Source organism: Myotis davidii, unplaced genomic scaffold (assembly GCF_000327345.1).
Source record: "Myotis davidii unplaced genomic scaffold, ASM32734v1 scaffold59, whole genome shotgun sequence".
Classification (NCBI taxonomy): domain Eukaryota; kingdom Metazoa; phylum Chordata; class Mammalia; order Chiroptera; family Vespertilionidae; genus Myotis; species Myotis davidii.
In genome coordinates this window covers 9,107,210-9,131,241 of record NW_006293001.1, presented here as the reverse complement: position 1 = coordinate 9,131,241, position 24,032 = coordinate 9,107,210, and the positions used below count along the sequence as shown (strand labels likewise).

Sequence of the window (24,032 nt, the reverse complement as noted above, 5' to 3'; positions counted from 1 at the left end):
TCACACGTGAGGTTTTCTTTTAAAATGCCTTTTATTGATTTTTATTTTATTTTTAAAAATATGTTTTTATTGATTTCAGAGAGAGGAAGGGAGAGGGAGAGAGAGAGAGAGATAGAAACATCAATGATGAGAGAGAATCATTGATCAGTTGCCTCCTGCACGCCCCACACTGGGGATTGAGCCCGCTACCCAGGCATGTGCCCCTGACTGGAATTGTACCTGGGACCCTTCAGTCCACAGGCTGATGCTCTATCCACTGAGCCAAACCGGCTAGGGCAAGGCAGGCCTTTTATATAAAGTATCCAAAAAAGGTTCTCCAAAGGTTTATTTTTGCCTGAAAAATAGAATATGAATTTGATAAACAGGGACACAGCACTTGGCTTTACAGGGTTAGATTACCTGTGGATGATTCCACTGGAAAACAATTGGTGGCTGAGGCTATACACTCGGGAAAGAAAAAAGAAGCGATGATCCAGTGCTCACTGGAAGCCTGTCCAATCCTCGATACTTTGGGATTTCTGAGGAAGGAGACAGTGTCTCACAAAAGGAAAGTGAAGAACTGAGAAGAGGAAGACTTTTATGACAATGATGATGACATATTTCTTGATTGGACTGGCGTGGTTAAGAAGAAGCTTCTAGACTAAATGAAGAAGGCTGGGAAGATTTGATGAGAAGCCAGAGACCTTTGAATCATTGGTTGCAAAGTTGAATGATGCTGAAAAAGAACTCTGAAACTTCTGAGAGACTGAAAGCCTCAAGCAAAGCTCTGTCAGTCACCACCTCAGGACTCTTTAGATGCATTCATGTCTTAAATGGACAGGGAATGCACTGGATGGTGTGTCCTGGAAGAAACTTCGCCTGATAACTTTTGAACTGAGGAAAGAACAACAGAGACTTAAAGGATTGACAAAAACTGTAAAGCCAGCAGAGATTCTGGAACTAAAAAGGACTAAAAGTCAGACTATAGATGCTGAAAAATAAGCTAAAAAGTTTACATCTTTCTTTCTTTGGTGTCATGAAAGAAGAACACAAATTCAAATTAAAAACTGGAACAGTAGGAAAGATACCCCCTAAGCATCCTGAACTCCCGCCAATTCTAATGAGAATGAAGGCTGAGCCTAAAGTAGAAGAAGAGGGGAAAGAGGAGAAAGAAAAGGAGGATCAGAAAGAAAGTAAAACTGTCATTATTCACAGATGATATGATATTATACATATAAAACCCTAAAGATTCCACACAAAAACTGCTAGATTTAATAAATGAATTTGGAAATATAGCAGGATATAAAATTAACATCCAGAAATCAACATTTTTATACACCAATAATGGACTCACAGAAGGAGAAATTTTTTAAAAATCCCAGTTACCATTGCAACAAAAAATTAAGATTAACTTAACTAAGGAGGTAAAAGATCTGTACTCAGTAAACTACAGGACACTGAAAAGAGATAGAGGAAGATATAAACAAGTGGAAGAATATACCTTGTTCATAGATTGATAGAATTAACATCATTAAAATGTCCATACTACCCAAAGCATTCTATGGGTTCAATGCAATCCCTATTAAAATACCAACAGCATATTTCACAGATCTAGAACAAATACTCAAAAAATTTATATGGAACCAAAAAAACATACAAATAGCCACAACAAACTTAGCTACTGTAATCAAAACAGCCTGGTACTGGCACAAGAACAGATCAATGAATCAGAACAGAGAACCCAGAAATCAACTCAAGCAATTATTCTCAATTAATATTTGACAATGGAGGCAAAGACATACAATGGAGTAAAGAAAGTCTCTCCAATAAATGGTGTTGGGAAAACTGGACAGGTACATGCAAAAAAATGAAACTAGACCACCGGCTTATACAGTACACAGGAATAAACTCAAAATGAATAAAAGACTTAAATGTAAGTTGTGAAACAATAAAAATCCTAGGAGAAACCATAGGCAGCAAAATCTCAGACATCTCCCATGACAATATGTTTTACAGATACATCTCCTAGGGCAAGGGAAACAAAGGAGAAAATAACCAAATGAAGCTACATCGAAATATAAAGCTTCTCCACAGCAAAAGAAACCATCAACAAAATGAAAAGGGAGCCCACTGTATGGGAGAATATATTTGCCCATGATATATCTGATAAGGGATTAATTTCCAAAATATATAAGGAACTCATACAACTTAACAAAAGGAAGAGAAACAATCCAATTAAAAATCTGGCAAAGCACCTCGCCTAAGTGGACAAGAGATATGAAAAAAAATGCTTAAGATCACTAATCATCAGAAAGATGCAAATTAAAACAACTATGAGATATCACCTCACAGCTGTCAGAATGGCTACCATCAACAAATCAACAAGTGACAAGTGCTGGCAAGGACGTGGAGAAAAGGGAACCCTAGTACACTGCTGATGAGAATGCAGACTGGTGCAGCCACTGTAGAGTTCCTCAAAAAATTAAATATGGAACTGCTATTTGACCAGTGATCCCACTTTAAGTAGAATATCCCACTCAGAAAGAATATCTGAACCCCTATGTTCACAGCAGCCCAATTTATAATAGTTAAGATCTGGAAACTGTCAAAATGCCCACCAGTATATGAGCAAATAAAAAAATTGTGGTATATCTACACCATGGAATACTACACAGCTGAAAAAAGGATTTGTTACATTTTGAAATAGCATGGAGGGACCTAGAGAGTGTTTTGCTAAGCAAAATAAGTCAGTCAGATAAAGTATCACATGGTCTCACTCATATGTGGAATCTAATAAACAAAATAAATGGATGAACAAAATAGATCCAGAGACACAGAAGCATGGAACAGACTGATGAATCTCAGAGGGAAGGCAGGGGTGGGTTGGTGGGGAGAGATTAACCAAAGAACATAGAATGCATATATGCATAATACATGGACACAGACAATAGTGTGGTGATGGCCTTCGGGGGTGGGTCATGGGTTGAGGGGGTCAATGGGGAAAACTAGGGACATCTGTAATACTTTCAACAATAAAGATAAAAATTTTTGAAAAAAGGAAGGATCGGGGAGGAAAAAAAATAACTGGAGGCTGGAAGCAGTAAACTACATCAGGAGAGAGGGTCAGAGGAAGCAGTGCAGAAAACAAGCCCTCCCACAGATCTCACATGTTTTAAAGAAACGAAACAGCATGGAAACATGTTTCTACTCAGCCAAATGGAATAGAATAAAGATTATCAAGATATTGGTAAAACAGAGGCATGCTGTGAGGAACCCTCAACATCAAAGAATGAATATGAGGAAAACGGAGATCAATTGAAGAAAAGGAAAGCTCCGGTCCAGGTAAACTTCTCCCAACACTTTCCTCCAAATTCCCAAACTACTATGTGTGGGTGCCACCTCAAGGTCAAAGTGGAGATGACGGAACCCATCTTAATAACAAGTATGGCTACTGATTACTTCAGAATCCTGAAGGAAAACCTTGTGGACCATGTGACATGGGACATTTAAAATAACATATCAAGCTCAATGTCCAGATTTATCACTTTACAATGTGATAAAAGCCCCCACATTGGCTGTGCACATGCCTCAGAAGGTCATTTCTAAAATTTGGTGACTGTCCTTTTCTTTTTTACTGAATTTGGCTTCCTGAATTTATCTATCCATCTGATTCTCTTGAATTTTGTATTTATTTTTAAAAGTGTTTGTGTATGTATGTAAAAAGGAACCATACATTTTGAGAATTAGTAAAGTAAGAGACATGACTGTTAAATTTTTTAAAAAGAACATTGCATGCTGAGGAATGGTAATCCAATGAAGGCAAGTAGGTAGGAACGTGAATTAAGAGAAACAAGTTGAGGGCAAATTGTGTGGAATCTTAAATCTCTATAGAAAACTCAAACATTATCCTGGAGACAGATGAGAAGTTGAGTAATTTTTAAGCAGAGAAGAGATATCCACAGAACTTAGAAAAGTAACTTAAACATTGGAATGGATTACAAAAAGAAGAATCAAAGGCAGAAAAACAATTTAAGAAATTGCCTTAACAACCCAGATTTTTTAAATATACAGAAGTAAATTAAGACAGAGGAAAGAAGTGGGAGGGAGATATTTCTGGAATGGAAGAGAGAATTCATGGCATCTTATACAGGTTAAACAAGGCTGGTACAGCAATGGGAGAAGGTTCTATACTAGCTAATCGCATCATTTAAGATACCATTAAGTAACATAAAGAGCGCAATATGAACAGATGATTTTAGAAGTTAGTTAGGGACCGGAGAAAACGTGTACCTAATAAGGAGATCTATCTACATGAGTAGCCAGAGCTGTTGGAAATTTGAACCTAGCAGGACAGCAATCAAGTTGTGAGTTATCTGCATTTAGAAAATAGCTGAAGTCATGAGAGAAAATATAAATCTGCTTAAAGAAACATATACACTTAAAGAGTATATGGAAGAGAGCCTCATAATAACCCTGTGAAGAAGTTCAGGCTTTGCTGTCCTTCATTTTGCTTTTTTAAAAATAAGGATAAAGACTGAGACTGCGAAGGTCAAGTAGTTTAAAATGAGCAGGCCAAGTCACCTAAGCAGAAAGAGGCAGTGCCCAACCGGAACCCAGAGTTTCAAAATATTTCTACTATAAAATCTTGTACAGCATGCTTATTGGTACAGGTATGCAGGCTGGACTTCCTGGTATCCATATAGCAAAATCTTAGTCAAGTTCTTAGTTTAAGGATTGGGGAATTCTGTTTTTCTGGATTATCCAAGGATTCTGGAGTCCCATCAAACCAATACTTCAAAATGCAAAAGTAAAATATGTGTTTGTATAGAAAGACATTAATACACACAATTACAAATAAGCATTTTCTTATCCAATTAAAAGAACTTATGTTGCTGCTATGTTACCGTTAGATTTTGTTTATAAACAACTGGAATTTGTATAAAATGTATGCTGATTTTGTGCTTGGAATCTTAAAAGTGTAAACTTTATTGATAACTATCCTCATCCCTTGAAAGACAAGACAAATAAGGCAACTAACTGATAATGGATAAAATGAAACAATAAAAATGAGGGCAGAGATTTATATTCACAACAAGGGAAGGCTGGAAAGATTTGATAATATAAATGAAGTCCAGCCTGTCTAAGAAAAATAGTTACTGTCTCAAGTCAGCTTTCATAGAGGTGAGTTCAGAACTAAACATTGCAACCTTATTATACATATGTATACAAATAAATGTCTTCACATCTTTTTTCTTAATTAATTATTGTAAAGGTATTTATAGAAATTAATAAAAATTAACATACCCTCACTTTACAATGTGATAAAAGCCCCCACATTGGCTGTGCACATGCCTCAAGTTCAGCAGCAAAGGCAGCATAGTAGGTCTGAGACTCAAATTCCACATGCTCATTTAGTTCTCGCTTGTTTAAGTTCATACCTTACAAAAATTAAAACAGATATAAGCCTTATTAATGAAAATAAGATTTCCTATTAAAAATCAAATACTTCCTAGTACCAAACATATCCTAATATACATACAAATAGCAATATGTATAGAAATAAGTAAATTATTAAAAATATAACAATCTAGTCCTTTTGGAATTCTTTACAAACTAGATTTCCTTATAAATACTTTGCAAATTGTCTCTTATATAACATAATTGAATGTATTAAATTAAAAAGTTAAAATTATTTTAATTGATGCTAGTTGAAATTTTTATGAAAGCATTATGAATCTTCTTAGAGAATAGAAACTTCCAGAATAATGGTTTAAAATACTAAAATTACATTCTTATTCTCCTGTTTCCTTTTTAATATTTTGACATTTTCATAATTCTGATGTATCTTCATGAATACTTTATTAAAGTATTTACAAATATCAAATAATTAAAATGAGACACTTCACATGTAACCAAATAATGTGCTATTATCTTTTAATTAGTAGTTGATAGCTCCGCATTAGGCATTTGGTAAACTAAAGAAATTAACAAAAAAAAATAAAATTCATACCTTGAAAGAAAGATACAAAGTTCATCCATGTAACTAACAGACCATGGTCTTCCAAAAATTTCTTAGCCACACTTTGATGAGAAAGAATATTAATAAAATCACTGACAAGAGGCCAATAAGTGTTATTCTTCAGTAATGCTTCTCCACAGTTCACTACCACATGTAAACTATTTTCTTCATCTAAAACAAACACACACAGCCCAAAAATAAGTTTAAAAAAAACTTTACAAGGATACAGATTATATACTTTAGATTCAGAGACACCTAAATTCAAACCAAGTTTGCCATTTAATATCTACATGGCTTTAAACATGTTAGACTCTGAATAAATTTCCACATCTGTAAAATGGAAAAAGACATTACCTTAAGGGAATTAAATGAAATGTTAACATAATACTTAGCACATTATAATAATGTTTACTATTATGTCCAACATATTATACGATATTGAGTTAACTATGTTTATAAAACCACTAGAAGCCCGTTGCACGAAGATTCACGCAATAGGCCTTCCTTCCCCTGGCTGCCAGCACTGGTTTCCCTCCAGCACCCGGGACCCAGGCCTTTGGTCCAGCGGAGCAGAGAAGCCAAGCCTCAAGGCTAGGCTTCTCCACTGCGGCCACAGCGAGGCTTGCCTTCTCCGCTGTGGCCCGCAGTGAGGCTTGGCTTCTCTGCTGCAGCCAAGCCTCTTTAGTTTTCAGTCTTCAGTCTTCACTCCAGCTAGCGCCTACAGTCTTCGCTCCACACCTGTGAATGCAAATTAACCGCCATCTTTGTTGGGTTAATTTGCATACTCATCTGATTGGCTAGTGGGCATAGCAGAGTGACACCAATTTGCATGTTTCTCTTTTATTAGTGTAGATATTATTTTCTTGACTCCAATGACATAATGCAATATTTCAGTCCAAATCAATAAATATTTTTATTCCCAGATTAATCTCATTCCATCTTAGCTATCAAATCTGTGATTTAAACTATATATTTAATTACTTTCTACTCAAAGAATATGTAAATACAATTTCTTAGCAAAAACAGTATTTCAAAAATGAAAGAACAGAAAACACACATAAACTTAAGCCTTAAAAAAGTCCTCAAAAACATTTTTTACAGTTTCAGTTTTTAAATCTTTTTTTGTTGATTTGAGAAAGAAAAAAGGAGGAAAGGAGGGAGGAAGACAGAGACATCGATTTGTTGTTCCACTTATTTATGCATTCATTGGTTGCTTCTTGTATGTGCCCGGACCAGAGATTGAACCCACAACCTTCGTATATCAGAATGATGCTATAACCAACAGATCTACTAGGCCAGGGCAAAATCCTCAAAATGTAAATACATTGCTGGAGAGGGGGTATGCTTATATAAAATCTTTTTTTTTTTTTTACAAAATCTTTACTAATAGAAGTTATCGCAAATGCATTAGCTCTCTTAACTAATTCCAATTAAACTGATTCACTGGACAAACAAGCCACCAAATCCCACTGTAAAATACCCTAATAGCCATAATTTACAGAATGGTTAGTATTAAAAGCCTAGTATAAGAGCCTAATATGTATATGCTTATCCAGAGTCAGTTTTCATTTCTGTTCATATAAATTGTTGTTTTTGTTATAATTAGAAAATTTAAATTAAAAATATATGAACTGATGAAATATGAAAGCATAGAGAGAAACAGTACAAAAACTGGATCATAAGCTTTTAAGAGACAATAAAGATGCCTGAGAAAATGCTAAAAAATCTTGGAGGAAAAAAATCATAAAAGCCTAGAAAGATTTTTAGACATAGTGAAGCCACTAAGATCTAATGTTCCTATTCTACTTTAAGGAAACTGAAACTGAAAATCACAGATGATGCATTAAAGATGTGATATATATAAGAAAGATGAAGAACTCAGTCAAGGAAACCATACCCTAAAAATGCTTTGCCCAAAATTAAGACTGGAGATTGAGCATGCATTTCTGTGTTTTAGGTTAAATGCGTTGTTTAAGATAATGTATATTTTGTTGTTAATCTTGGAGGATATTTTTCCATTGATTTTTTTTTTCTTTGTTTGAGAGAGTGGAAGGGAGAGGGAAAGACAGAGAGAGAGAAACACCGATGGGAGAAGACACATGAATTGGTTGCCTCCGGGACCGAGATGGAGGATCAAGCCTGCAACCAAGATACATGCCCCTGACCAGAATCGAACCCAGGACCCTTCAGTCCAAGGGCCAACACCCTATCCACTGAGCCAAACTGGCCAAAGCATTTTTAATGATTCTTCACTTTAACCAACTTTTTAAACTAACTACCTACTGTCAAACTCATAAGTGAGGAGGGCTTCTACTGAACCTCTTAATTTCCATACATTAAATTTGGGTTTCAGTCTATGAAATTATTTTTCCAACTCTTGATGTTTAATATGAATACTTGCTTTCTTTTAACAAGATTGATATCTGTTTTAATTTTTACAACGTATGAACTTAAACAAGAACTAAATGAGCATGTGGAATTTGAGTCTCAACTATGATGCCTTTGCTGCTGAACTTGAGGCAAGTAAGGGGACTCTTATCACACTGAAATTTAACTATATGTAAGAACAGGACCCACAAAGTTAAGTATACTCTCTTTTAGTGCTTCTCAACAGGGTAAGAGAGGGTATAACTGAATGAGGAAGAGGGAGTAAGGGACTTTCTATAAATAATCCACACCTGAGATTCAGAAAAGCCTTCTGACTGACAACTACTGTCACTGTAGTTGTGAGCCATTGATATTGATGGGAGAGTGCTTAGGGATGCTGAGATTTTAAAAATATATATATATATAAACATTGATCACTGTTCTATTTCATTAAAAACAGAGGATAAGTAAGCAGAATTACTCAAAATCACTATTTTTCTTGACACTACTTTATATATTAATCTTGTGAAAAACACCTTAGAATCTTTAATGACATAAAATGATTAGTACTTCTATTTTTCCCTGTGTACTTTCATCACTAGAGAGTAATGATTCAATGTTAAATGAGAGTCAATCATCAACAATTATTTATTGAGCACCTACTGAGGACCAGGTAGTCTATTAAGCTCTGAGATTAAAGTGGTAAATAAATCGACTTATATAGTTTCACCCAGCCAGTATGGTTCAGTGGTTGAGCATAGACCTACGAACCAGGAAGTCACAGTTAGATTCTCAGTCAGGGCACGTGCCTGGGCTGTGGGCTAGATCCCCAATAGTGGGTGTCCAAGAGGCAGCCGATGAATGATTCTCATCATTGATGTTTCTGTCTCTTTCTCCCTCTCCCTTCCTCTCTGAAATCAATAAAAATATTTTTTTAATTTTATTTTTAAAAAAGACTTATATAGTCTCTCTTTTCACTGAGATTAAGATCTAAGAAGACAGTGGGTATGAAAGAGACTATAACAAGTACAGGAAGTCATAAAAACAAATAAAACTAGTCTACAATTCAGGAAGACTCTCCTGAGGAAGAGATATTTAAACTGAGATATACAGAATAAAACAGGAATAGAGATTAGCCAAAGAAATTAGGGATGGAGAAGAAAATGGTGTTCTAAGTAGACAAAGCTGTAAAAAAAATAAAAAAGAGGCCCAGCTGGTATGGGTCAGTGGTTGAGCATTGACCTATGAACCAGGAGGGCATGGTTAGATTCCCAGTCCGGGCACATGCCCGGGTTGTAGGCTTGGTCCCCAGTGTGGGGCATGCAAGAGACAACCGATCAATGATTCTCTCTCATCACTGATATTTATATCTCTCTCTCCCACTCCCTTCCTCTCTAAAATCAATAAAAATTATTTTTTTAAGATAAAATCACTGAGACAAAGAATGCAAAGAATAGGTGGCAGAATGAGGCTAGAGATCCTTATAAATCAGCTTCAGGAGTTTGAAGTTCATGTAAAGAGAATGGCAAGCCACTGGAAGGTGGCAAGGTGGTACGAAAGGGGACATGATGTGTAGCGTGGAGAGTGACTAAAGAATGGCGGTGATAACTAGTGGTAGAGGCCTAGAGATAACTATTGTTTGAACTATGGTGGTGACATGAAGATGCAGAGACAAAGAGAAGTGGCTATTTTAAGATGTTTAGACTATATTACCAAGTCGCTATATATCACCAAGGAGCAACAAGAACTCAGAAATGACTCCTAGGTTTTTAGGTTGGGCAGCTGTGTAGATGATTATGCAGTGGTACCAAAACATAAATTTGTGTACTCAAACACACACACATATACACATACATATATACATACATACATGCACATACAAGGTAACAGAAATGAAGCAGGCTTGATAGAGAGATACTGAGTTTTTGGTGTGGACATAGTGTGTTTGAGTTGCTTATAGACACTGAAAGAATATAATTCAATAAAGTTTGATATGAAGGACAGAAGATCAAACTAGGATTTCTAGCAACTACAGATATTCTTGTTGTTATGCAATGCCTGGTTTTAAGTCCCATTTTACCCAGACTGATTTAAAAGGCAAACGGTAAAATTTCAGGAATTTGAAGTTATGAATTATGTTTGGGACAGCACAGTGGTATGGTGCAGAAATGAATACAACAAAATAAAAATGTAATGTAGGGGTCATTAGCAGATGCTCTTCCCTTTTTTAAAAATCTTTTTTAATTTTTTATTTATTGATTTTAGAGAAAGAACGGACAGAAAAGAGCAAGAGAGAATCATTGATGTGCCCTGTCCAGAAATCAAACCCAAAACTTTGGTGTAAAGGGATGACATTCTAACCAACTGAATCACCAGCCAAGGCAAGGCTTTTCCTGTTTTTTAAAAATATATCTTTTTATTGACTTTTAGAGAGAGTGGGAGAGAGAGGGAGAAAGAGAAATATCAACGTGAAAGTGAGACATTGATCAGCTGCCTCCTGCACACCCTGACCCGGAATCAAACCAGCAACATTTCAGTGCACAGAATGGCACCACACCAGCCAGGGTGAGGCTTTTTCCTTTAAATCTTCAGCTATTGCTGTGGTCATTGAATTCTCATTGTGTCGGCTCCTGTATTTACTAATAGAACAGAAAAAACTTTCAATTTATGCAAAGGCTAGATGGAGACTGTCAAAAAAAAATTAAAAAGAAAGTATAGAGATCCTGTTGTGATATCTGTGGCTAGTTATATTTAATATATTTAAAGCTCATTCCAATACTACTCATGCAAAAATGAGAATAACTTATGATGCTTTTATAAAACCAGTAAATACGTACTATGAAATGCTATACTATTTTTTAAAGTAAAAAAAAAGCATAGCAGCTAAAGATAATTTTAGACCTGGGCTCAGAAATTATGTAATTTACTAGAAAAAACACATTTGTATTTAAAGATCTTAGAAAAGTTACCTATAGCTATTTAGCTTCTAGAACATTCAACTTGTACAAGAATTTCCAGGACAGACCAATTTCCAGCACTAGAAGGGAAGCATATATAGAAAACAAATAAGACCATGCAATATGATTTCACAAAATATGGGGAAGATGAGAAGAACAGAACTATCAGGACCAAGTGCCAAGAAACACCAACATCAATATGACAAGTAGAAAAGAGTACTGGGCCACAAAAAGAGCAGAAAATCAATAGTGTGAAACGCTACTGAAAATCAAACAAGATAAGGTCCAAAGAGTGGCCACTGATTTCTTCATCATGTCCATGGGTGGGGAACATCTGGCCCATGGAAGTCATTTGGTCTGGCCCTGCCAAGGCATGAGTGGTGAGTTAATTAAATGTTCAACCAAATATAGCAGGCTAATTTTTAAGTTGATAATGTTGCTTGGCCCAAGAACGATATTATAAATATCCAAATGGCCCTTGGCAGAAAAAAGATTCCCCACCCCTGATGTAGGCCATAGAAAGGACTACAATGTAATGTATTATATAAACTGGGACTCTTTTGAGACTAAAAGAGATTATATTAATAACTATATCAGGCCCTAGCCGGTTTGGCTCAGTGGATAGAGCATCAGCCTGCGGACTGAAGGGTCCCAGGTTCGATTCCGGTCAAGGGCGTGTGCCTTGGTTGCGGGCACATCCGCAGTGGGAGGTGTGCAGGAGGCAGCTGATCGATGTTTCTCCCTCATCGATGTTTCTGGCTCTCTGTCCCTCTCCCTTCCTCTCTGTGAAAAATCAATAAAATATATTTTTTTTAAAAAATAACTATATCAGAACAACAGGCATAATTTGGGGCTGTTTTGGGAACATAGGACATGTGGCCACTGGAGTCGTCGACAATTTTAGAAAGAACAACAGAATGATGGAAGCAGACACTAGATTGAGGTAAGTTATTGAGTGATTAGAGATAACAAAACAAATTCAAAAACTCTCTCTGGAAAGTTGCCTATGGAAAAAAAATGGGAGGCAGACACATATACAAATATTCTTCTTCCCAAATATTCTTCTTTGTAGACCAAATAAAACCATATAATGGAAGCACAGCAGAATCATTTAGTCAACAAAATAGACTCCAGATTCTTTTCAAAAGAGCAGATACTTCTAAATTTAAGAAGTTTTCTTGTTTATAAATTAAAAATACTACTTTTTAAAAGGCCTTTTCAAAAATAAAAGAAAGAGCAATATGTATAGTAGTTAAATCTCTAAGAAATAAAAGGTCGTCTTACATGAAGATAGAAAAACTATAACACAACGTGGATTTTAAATTTTCCTTTAAAGAGGTGAAGAGGTATATTGCTTAATGCAGGGGTCCTCAAACTTTTTAAACAGGGGGCCAGTTCACTGTCCCTCAGACCGTTAGAGGGCCAGACTATAGTTTAAAAAAAAACTATGAACGAATTCCTATGCACACTACACATATCTTATTTTGAAGTAAAAAAACAAAACGGGAACAAATACAATATTTGTATTTGCATGTGGCCCGCGGGCCGTAGTTTGCGGACCCCTGGCTTAATGTATAAAATGTATTATTCTCCCACTATACCTACAATGGGAAAATAGTCCCACAGTGGGCAAAAGTATGAATTTTGAAGTGAAACACCCAGCTGTACATCTTTACAGCTGTAAAACTATAAAATATTGATTTAATTCCCTAAGCCATAATTGCCTCATCTATAAAATGGAGAAAGCAATATCTATAATACATATAAAGTACTGAGAAAAGAGCATAGCATACAATGACTGCTCAAAAGATAGTAGCTATCATAATTATTAGCTAGCTATTATTACTCATAAAGCATGTGCCCTGCACTGAGCATATATCAACTTTCAGGCTATGGTATCACATCTGAAAACAGACCATAGGAGATGATATGCAGAAGAAGGCAACATTGGAACAAAGCAAGTCTCAACTACAGAAAATGGGAAGGTCCTAAGATTTAATCTGAAGTACTGGTTGTTGTTATTTTAAAGGTTAATAACTCCAGGTGCCAACAAGAGAAGACACAGTCTTATCAATGTTGGCCTGGCTTGTCATGGTGAAGAACAAAAATTCTGAATCAGAGGATATGAATTCTGAATCTTGGCTCTGTCATTTACTAGCTGTATACTCTATGGCAAATGAACTAACTTCACTACGCCTCAATTTACTCATCTTTAAAGTGGGGATAGTAACAATATCAATCTCAGAGAGTTGTTCAGAAGTTTAATTAAAACAACATACAAATAGTATTCACACAGTTCCTAATACATAGCAAACATTCACATAATATACATTATTATAGGGAGGTAAAGTCAAGATGAAAGACTTCAGAGAAATGAGAATGTAATAAGGTCCTAGAAATATACGACAATTTGAGGAGTATCAACCATACAGTGGGCACAAAATAAGAAAATCAAAGATTCACTATGGCAGCACAGGAAAGTCAAGATTTATTCAACTTTTACATTATAAAAAGTATAGGTATAGTAAAATGTCTGATAGTAAAAAATTTATAAGAAAAGAAACATATCTAATTAGGAAATGTTTAAATTATAGTAAAGCCATATGATATTAATACCTGCAACCATTAAAACACATATTCTTGACATGTACACTATGGTAACATATTTTTAAGTATGTATGTATATATACATATAAATATCATCATACAAAATGACAGAAAATATCCCAAAATGTTAACAAGTTATTTGTGAATAACAAAACTACAGGTGATTTTAGGAGGCCAATGCCTTATCCATTAGGTGACTGGGGCTTCCAAACTACAGGTGATTTTAAAGTTTTGTTTTAAAGGTTACTGAAAATTTTCCAAAAATTTCTTTTACAAATATGTACTATTTTATAATATTTTGAAAGCTATTTTTAAACACACAAGGAGGTTTTAAGAGTAGGTATACACAGTATACTAATAAAACTAGTGAAAATAATTCTGAGTTTACCTTGTAGCTCACTTTTAATAAGGCAACTTTCCATCATGTATAATAGCACAGTGACCATAATATCCAGCAGCTGACATTCTTCTGTTACCTGTCTTGCTAGCTCCTCATTGCTGAACAACTGAACACTAATATGAACAATTCTGTTAGACATCGTGTCTGATTCATGACTTTTCTTCAGTGTTTTCATAATGAAGGCATAATGCTGAACAAAAGTTTTTGTAAAAGCAACCTGTAAATGTTTTAAATAGAAAAAAAACACATTAATTTAACTTTGACTTTTATTACACATTTTCCAATATATTACATTAACCATATTAAACTATTATTAGTTTGTGATGATGTCCAAGGTAACTGAAAAAATAATTTCAATGATGACAGTAGTCTTACGTCATATTTCCCCATTTTTTGAAACATCAGCAAAATATTTTGATGATTAAAAAAAAATTTAATAGGCATTTTAAATTATTAAAATTTTAAAGCAACTACAAATACCATAGTTTAAAATACAAATTCTCACTATGCTCATAAATAAATCAATTTATTGTCAAAATATTTCTCTGTTCTGGGCTACCTACTTTAAAAACAAAATCTAAAGTCTCAGCTAAAAACTATCACAGATTTCATATAACTTAACAAGTGAGTCAATGTGATTACTCCAAAAGAAATATCTTCTCCTATTTGTTCAGAAAGACCACTAATCTAACTAAATATTCTTTCTGTGTAACATGTACATTTATTTCCTCTGTTATTTTCCTAAGCAGTTATAACATCACCAAACAATGGCATTATTAAAGTGAGGCCCTATTTCCTAAGCCATTAAAAGAACTATAGCATGATTAACTTTCTTTTTCATACACTAGGCTATGTCACTTTGCCATAACTATACAGTAGTAACAGGTGAGTTCAGACACTCTGGGACTAGAGACTTCATCTACCTACATGAGTACATTAGTTAATAACTGTTCTGTATTTAACTTACAGCAGGCAGCTACTAATTCCATGTTTTCCCATACCTAACCCCACAATCTAAATTCAATTGCCCCCATTAAACATACTCATAGCATCTGTACCTCTCCTTCAAAGAATTTGTAACAACATATTTATTTGAGCAATTGTTTTTATGTTTGTCACCCAGCATTCCTTTGGACCAAGTTCCATGCAGAAAGGCAACCCTTAGGAATTCTGTTTAACAGTGGTGCTTTGCCACAGATCTTTGATACTATGCTTCTTCTGCAGACCCTATGTTCTTTCACAGTGTTATATCAGTCCTCAGAGCTACAACACAATAAGCCATAGCTGAGATATATTTTTTTAAAATTTAGTAGAGAAAGGGCAAAGAATAGGGAGCAAAGTTCAGAAAGGAAGGGGGGGAAATGTATATACCTTATACTCTTGATCTGGAAGCATATTGAGTAAGAAAGTTACCATCTTCTGAGGGAATTCATATTTTATAGTCCAAAACAATAGTTCTTCTAGGAAACTTTTATGTTTCAAAACATCCATTATGGATTGATCTGTGTTTAAAAAAAATTTTATTGTCTAATGATTTAAGTTTCTCATTTCATTTAAACCTTACTATAATTAATAACCCATCAACCCCAAACACCAAATGTATCTAAACACTAAGGCTACCTTTTCAATAATTCAATGATAATATTTACAATATCAAGCTAGGTTTCTATCATCTCCACAGTTTATAAATAATAAGATACTAACCCCTATGTTTTAAGATAAAGCAGTTACTTAAAAAATAATTACTTATCCTTAAACATAAACCATTTACCTAAAATTTCTACTAAGATTAATCTTACAAGAACAATATTCACGATACCTAATTTAAAACAGTAATAATTATCAATGGAACAAAATAGAGAGCCCAGCTATAAAACCATATGCATATGAACAGATACTTTTCAACAAAGGAGACAGAAACATACAATGGAGTAAAGGTAATCTCTTCAATAAATGGTGCTGGGAAAATTGGAAAACCAAATGCAAATGAATGAAATGGGATTACAGTTTGTCCCCATGTATAAAAATTAGTTCAAAATGGACCAAAGACCTAAATATAAGATCTGAAAAATAAGTTACATAGAAGAAAACATAGGTATAAAACTTAATGGACCTTAGTAGTAGAGAACACTTTATGAACTTAACTCCAAAGGCAAGGAAAGTAAAGGCAAAAATAAATGAAAGGGACGACTAGTATATCAAATTAAAAAGCTTCTGCACAGCAAAAGAAACTGACAAAACAAAGAGGCAGCAAACCAGAGGGGAGATACTTGCAAACAGTAGTTCCGACAATGGTTTAATTTCCAATATATATAAAAAAAAAAAAAACTCATAAAATTCAACACCAAGCAAACAAACAACCCAATCAAAAAGTGGGCAGAGGGCCCGGTCAATGTGGCTCATTGGTAGAGCATCAACCTATGAACCAGGAGGTCACGGTTTGATTCCCGTTCAGGGCACATGCCCGGGTTGCAGGCTCAATCCCGTGTGGAGCATGTAGGAAGCAGCCAATCAATGTTTTCTCTCATCATTGATGTTTCTCCTTCTCCCTTCCCCTTCCCCATCTTCCTCCCTGAAATCAATATGTGTGTGTGTGTGTGTGTGTGTGTGTGTATTGTTTTTGTTTTGTTTTCTCTTTGTAATAATCTGAACAATAAAGATTTAATTAAAAAAAAAAAAAGATGTTCAACCTCACTGCCAATTAGGGAAATGCAAATCAAAACTACAATGAGATACCACCTCACACCTGTTAGAATGGCCATTATCACCAAGACAAACAATAACAAGTGTTGGAGAGGTTGTGGAAAAAGGGACTCTTCATTCGCTGCTCGTGGGAATGATACAACCACTATGGACAGCAGTCTGGCGATTCCTCAAAAAATTAAGGATCCAGCAATCCCTCTTCTGGGTATATACCCGAAAAACTCAAAATCATGTATTCGGAAAGATATATGCACCTCTATGTTCATTGTAGCATTATTTACGGTGGCCATGACATGGAAACAACCAAAGTGTCCTGCCATAGAGGACTGAATAAAGAAGATGTGGTACATATACACAATGGAATACTACTCAGCCATAAGAAAGGATGAAGTAGCACCATTTGCAACAACATGCATGGACCCTGAGAACATTATGCTAAGTGAAGTAAGTCAGTCAGAAAAAGCTAAGAACTCTATGATTTCACTTATCTGTGGGAAACAAAAATGAAACTTATGAACACAAACAGCAGTGCAGTGATTGCCAGAGGGAAGGGGGTGGGGGAAGCATGGGGTCCTAATATATGGTGACAGGAGAAGATGTGACTTTGGATGGTGGGCACATGGTACAATATACAGATATTGTAACATAGAAACCCACACCTGAAACCTATATGTACGTTCATGTTGACCAACGTCACCCCCAAAAATTTAAATTAATTAACTAATTAACTAATTAAATGATAATAATGGTTTTAAGCTAAAAACATACTATTAAGGACATAAAATCCAAATCTAAATTTTTTAATTTTTAAAAAAAGAGGGGAAATCTTTACAAATTCAGTAATTTATTTCTTCAAAATTATCCTTCATAAAAGAAATACTAATTTCACCAGAAAGAATAATTACTAATGCATTGCTTACCATAGTATGCAGAAGCATTTACTTTTTTCTAGTAAAAATATACCAGGCAAAGTATAAAGAGTGCTAAATATGCTTACTTGCACTAGACTCAAGAGTTCCTCTTCATGTATACAATGCCCCTTTCTAATAAAAGTATTCAAAGGGGGATAAAATTTCTACTAGAAAGCCTATTTCTAAAGCCAACTGCCAATCCCTGAAGGCTAAGGCTGTCTCTTGCTAAACTCTGAATCTTTGCCATACTTAGTCAACAGCAACGTCTCAACCAAATACGATGGACGAAATATGTTTAATACTTTACCTATCTCTTTCACTTTCACCAATTTTCTCCCTAAGAATGAACTAATTCTGACTATTAATCTCTGTTGGAGCAAATGATCTTGGGCTACTGTTCTGAATCATCATCTCTATATAAGGACATCAAAAGGATATAGCAAATATCAACTGTGAGCAGACTAGTTCAGTGATGGTGCTTAAGCAGGAACTGGAACTAGATGAGAGATTTTTAAAAAAACAGTATCACATGCACCAAAATATGCAGGTACAGCCATAACTACATTACAGATCAAGTTGTCTTGCAGGATAACCTTGTAGAGTTTTTTCAATTAACCCTACCCAATTTCACAGTTCTTCTATTGTTGAGCAATGTGTTAACACCACATCTCGCTCAGGTAATGAATCTACTCCAACTCAGATGTATCTCAAGGATTTAGGTAAAAACATGGACAACTCAAGTAAGTCAAAGGGTCAGGTAGCCATATGGGTTTCTATTTTTTCAGGGATCACAGCTTCTCTGCTGAGCCAGGGAGAAGGGACACATGTTTGTAGGAGTATGTTTGCATCCTGGACTGCAGACCAAATTTCATGCGCTTTGCTAGTAGTCCACAAGTTAAATGCAGCAGCCTATATAACTAAGAACACTTATAAAACAAGCCTCAACTAAAACTACCCACTTGCTCCACCTTTCCAAGCAGTTCCAAATATTCCACAAGATATACTTAATTAGCACCAGAAATAAGAAGCTTGTTTTCATCAAAATATTATTTTAACCTCTGGAGACTCTTGGAGACCATGTTAACCCAGACAATAGACATGTTAAACTTCTGACCGTGGCAAAAATTCCAAGTGCAGGCTGCCAACTAGAAACAAGTACTCAATTGCCCAGCCAGTTTTGCTCAGTAGTTGAGCATCACCCCATGCACCAAGACGTCACTAGTTTGAGTCCCAATCAGGGCACATTCATTTATTCACATTCTCTCTTTCACCATCTCTACCTTATCTGTCATTTTCACTTTAGAATGCATATACCAAATTATAAAAAGATGTAATCCAACTAAAACTGTACACCTAAAACACTGGCTCCAAATCAAACTATTAATGAAATGATTTATATTTTTCTGGCTCAAAAAAGATAATGAACATTTTATTTTAAAAAACATATAACAAAATCCCAATAGTAAGGGTTTTACTTGCTTTTGAGGTCCCCCAAAATCACCCCCTAAAGACAGTTTCTCCATTATTTGACAAATATAATAACATAACTCTTTTCAAACACACCTCGGATGTCAATACGAATAGCCAATCAAGTGTTCTTAGAGATTAAGCATTTAGAAACTTTTTATACAAGTTAAAAATAAAATATAAATACCTTTGGTGCTACTGCTTAGTTTGACCCTTTTTCTCTTGCCCAGACCTTGACTTCCATCCTGATCCTCCTGGAGGAAAACAGAATTAGCACAATAATAATGCTATTCATGAATTTATATATTTTATATAAATATATGTATGTTTATAAATGATATAATATAGTCATGCTTATATATTATTAATCAACACATTTTACTTTTCTGTATTTGCTGTATCTTTTAATGCTAATTTTGATTAAATTATATAATGAAAATCCTTAATATTAAAATATAAGAGCTCTTAAACTTAATCTGTTCTTCTAATGCAAATTGCCAAAATAAAAATTTTCCTAACTTTATAAACATCATTTCATACGAACAAAGAAGCTGAAGGGGGAGTCGAGCAGACTGGCATAGGAAGAAAGGAGAGAAGGAGCAAAGGGCTAAAACAATCAATAAAGAAAAATGCTTTGAAGAGTCTAAGACAAAGAAAAGTCATAATCTGCACCTGGGGAAATCATTTGAATGCCCAGGAAAACATCTTGGAGTGGGCTGAGGCAGTCTCAAGGGGATGGTACACTGCATCACAGCAACAGAGTGGGAAGCTAGGGAGCTGAGACAACACAAAGGGAGGAGGAACAGAGGAAGCAGCCTGCCGATGGTGAAACCAAGGTGTGGCTAGAGTGTGCATCTTAGGGAAGGAGCCCTGGGCATAGGCACACATTTCTAATTTTCTTTAAATGTTGCTGAAAAGGCTCTTGCTTTCTTTATAGCTGAATTCAGGAGTTCTTCCTCTCCAGCTAAATGTTATGATTCCACTCCATTTTCCCAGCTTTCCTAAACTAGGAAATTGCATATGAATTCAAAACTTCTATTCTATACTATCATTTTCCTATCTTCCAAACATATATGAGCCAACTGTTATTATAAGGACATGTACGGTAGCATTTTGGCATATAGTCTGCTAACAATGGAGTTGGTGGCATGTTAGAATATAATACAAATTCCCAGATTTCTCAAGTAGAGCCCATCAAATCTTGAAAGCAGAAAAGTAGTCTCGGATTCATGCTGCTGTTCTATCTACTATTATAGCTTCCTTGGCCTACACACCATAGTCTTAATTTCTGGTTTCTATCAAGTCCAGCATCAGTCCTCAGGGCCAGTCTGGGGTTTTCCAGAGCTACATTCCACATTTACTGAGCACTTCAATATGCCCTCCCTATTAATCCCCACCCTTGCCAAGGCCTCCATAGTAATCTACCAGGCAGCAGGACTGACAAACTACTACTCCTCCTCTGCCACCCTCACCCTTGCCATTGGAGAAACTCAACCAGAATAAAACTTGGAGCCTTAAAAGACAGAAAACAGACACAAGAATGTAAAATCAGCCCTGGCCAGTGTGGCTCAGTTGGTTGGGTGTCATTCTGTGCACCCAGTGGTTGCTGGTTCGATCCCAGTCAGGGCACACGCTCGAGTTGTGGTCTTAAACCCAGTGGGGGACGTGTAGGAGGCAACTGATCAGTGTTTCACTCTCGCATCAATATTTCTCTCTCCCTCTCCTTTTCTCTCTCTCTCTCTAAAAATCAATTTTTTAAATCTTAAAAAAAAAAAGAATGTTAAATCATGCCACAGACCCAGGGGATTCCAAAGTTTGAGATTTTAGCTAATAGCCATTTATTCTGAAACTGTTCTCCCAGCCCTGAGAAAAAAGACAAATTTGGAAAATCTATGTTATATCCCAGTTTGGGATTGCTTAATTATTTCTCTTTTTTAAAATATATTTTTATTGATTTCAGAGAGGAAGGGAGAGGGAGCGAGATAGATAGATCAATGATGAGAGAGAATCATTTATCAGCTGCTTCCTGCACACTCCCTACTGGGCATCAAGCTTGCAACCCGGGCATGTGCCCTGCCCAGGAATTGAACCATGACCTCCTGGTTCATAGGTTAACACTCAACCACTGAGCAACGCCGCTGGGTGGCTTCATTATTTCAAATATAAACTTCCTATGAAAAGAATATCCTTGATCAACCAGTGGCCTTGGAAATACAAAGTTTTATAAATTTCCCAGTCTTATAGTCTAAAAGACAAATAAAATTAGTCAGACAAAGGAGGGGAACATCATTCCGAAAAGATAAGACAGCATAAGCAAAGGTGCAATAACAAAAGTCCATAAACATAGACCAGTGAGGTGGGCTGGACATCATAATATGTATCAGCTAAAGCAAGGAAAGGAGATTATCTCCATCTAAACTAGCGGGAAAATGGGTACTCTTATACACTGTTGGTAACATTATACAACAGTACAATTTTCCTGAATGGCAATATACTTGTCATAAGTCTTTAAAGTGTATTTATCATTGGAACAGAAATTCCAGTTCTGGAAATTTATCCTAGAGAAATAGGAACAAGTAAATAGAAACTATATGTATAAGTATTCAACACATTTTATTTATAACAGAGAAAAAAAAGAATCTTTGGCTTCCAACAACAAGGTACACAGTAAATAAATTATAGCACACTTTGTACCCTTTGAAGAAAAACAATGCTAGAGTTCTAAATTCACTGTGACCAGAGAGATGTTCAAAAACTATTAAAAATGATAAAAGGATCTCATATGTAGAATAGCATATGGAATATAAAACCATTTAAGTATTGGTAATATATATGTGTGTGTATATATATATGATCTATCTATATAAAAGTCTAAGCAGCCAGAACACCGGAACGATTGAAACTACTGGTCACTATGATGCGCTGACCACCAGATGGCAGATGCTCAATGCAAGAGCTGTCCCCAGGTGGTCAGTGTGCTCCCACAGCCAACCTCTCGTAGCCAGCCAACCTCCCGTGGCCCCTCCCCCCATCCGGCAGGCTCTGGCCGGCAGCTGGCAGCTGGAAAGAAGGCCGCGGCTAGCAGCCAGAAAGCCCCAATAGGCCCTGATCACCAGCCAGGCCTAGAGACCCCACACATGCACGAATTTCATGCACCAGGCCTCAGGTACACAAATAAAATCTGTTAAAGCATACTCCTTGTTACAGATGTTCAAAAAGACCATTAGTGAAAAAGGCAGAATACTGAATAGCACGTACAGCATGAAACGCTTAAAGTATACTATATATGGGGTGGGTTAAAAGTGAGTTCACAGCCAGAGCCAATTTGGCTCAGTGGATAGAGCGTCGGCCTGCGGACTCAGGGGTCCCGGGTTCGGTTCCGGTCAGGGGAATGTGCCTTGGTTGCGGGCACGTCCCCGGTGGGGGACGTGCGGGAGGCAGCTGATCGGTGTTTCCCTCTCATCGATGTTTCTGGCTCTCTATCCCTCTCCCTTCCTCTCTGTAAAAAAATCAATAAAATATTTTTTTAAAAAAAAGTGAGTTCACAGTTGTTGGTATGAAAATAATGCAATAATTATTAAATAATAAGCATAAACTGTTTTGAGTACTCACAACTGTAAGCCTGCTTTGCCAACCCCATCCATATAAAAATGTTAGAATACAGATGTTTATAGTAAGACACCTCAAAGTGATAAGAATAATAGGTAATTTTATTATATTTTTGTTAATGTCTATTTTCTCTTTACTCAATAATGAATATGGATTATAGCTCCAAGTTAATTTTTTAAGTCTATTAATTTTTAGAGAGAGAAAAGGTGACGGAGAGAGAGATAGAAACACCAGGAAACCAAGATGGTGACATAGGTAAACACCAGAGATTGCTGCCTCGCACAACCACTACAAAAACACAACTAAAAGACGGAACAGACATCATCCAGAACCACAGGAAGACTGGCTGAGTGGAAATTCTACAACTAGAAGGAAAGAAAAAAGCATACCGAGACTCCAAGGAGGTGCCATGCGGAAGTAAAATACAGAAGTACAGAGGCACATGCAGAGAGGGCTGGGGGCTGAGGACACGCTTGTCTTTTTCAATCGGGAGGGAGTCTCAAGCTCTGAGCTCCAGTTCTGGGCGAGTCTCTGGGGAACTAGACTCATACGGGAGAAACTGGACTGTCCAGCATCAGTTGGAACTCGAGGGCAGCTTTCTCTCAGGGGTGCTTGCAGCGATTGCTGGGACACTGAGAACCAGGGCCTCTGAGGGTAGGATTGAGAGCAGCCATAACTGCTCGCTCCTCCCTGTTGATCCCCTGGGACCCCGCCCCACCCATGCCATGAATGGAGGCTTTTGCATATGAAAGGCCTGGCCCTTTGCAATCTGATAATTACATAACAAACTGCAGCTACCCCAAACCCCAGGGCAACTTGCATTGCTTCACAGCTGGCTCCTGCTGGATAGCCTCAGGCAGAGGCTAGATTAGCACCTACTTAGAGATCCAGGAGCCAGTGTGCCCAGTGGTCAGAGTGGGACCATCCAGATTGCAGCTCCTTGGATCCATAAAGGACACATCAGGGGGCAGACTAAGTGAGCACCAAAGCCCCCCTGAAACAAGTCTTGCCCC

At 36.3% G+C, this 24,032-nt stretch overlaps 1 protein-coding gene and 1 pseudogene across 1 annotated transcript in view; one reads left to right on the top strand and one right to left on the bottom strand.

Annotated features, from left to right (window-relative positions):
• The window catches only part of LOC102757247, a 5,165-nt pseudogene extending 1,731 nt beyond the window's left edge, over positions 1-3,434 (top strand).
• Positions 1-24,032, bottom strand: part of UBR3 (ubiquitin protein ligase E3 component n-recognin 3 (putative)) — a 178,186-nt gene that overhangs the window by 106,029 nt on the left and 48,125 nt on the right. Inside the window, exons 6-10 of the mRNA XM_015565769.1 lie at positions 19,598-19,664; positions 15,701-15,831; positions 14,318-14,546; positions 5,990-6,169; positions 5,284-5,417 (exon numbers count right to left, since the gene is read on the bottom strand). Coding sequence (XP_015421255.1) covers positions 5,284-5,417; positions 5,990-6,169; positions 14,318-14,546; positions 15,701-15,831; positions 19,598-19,664 — 741 coding nt within the window. The remainder of the gene's footprint in view (positions 1-5,283; positions 5,418-5,989; positions 6,170-14,317; positions 14,547-15,700; positions 15,832-19,597; positions 19,665-24,032) is intronic.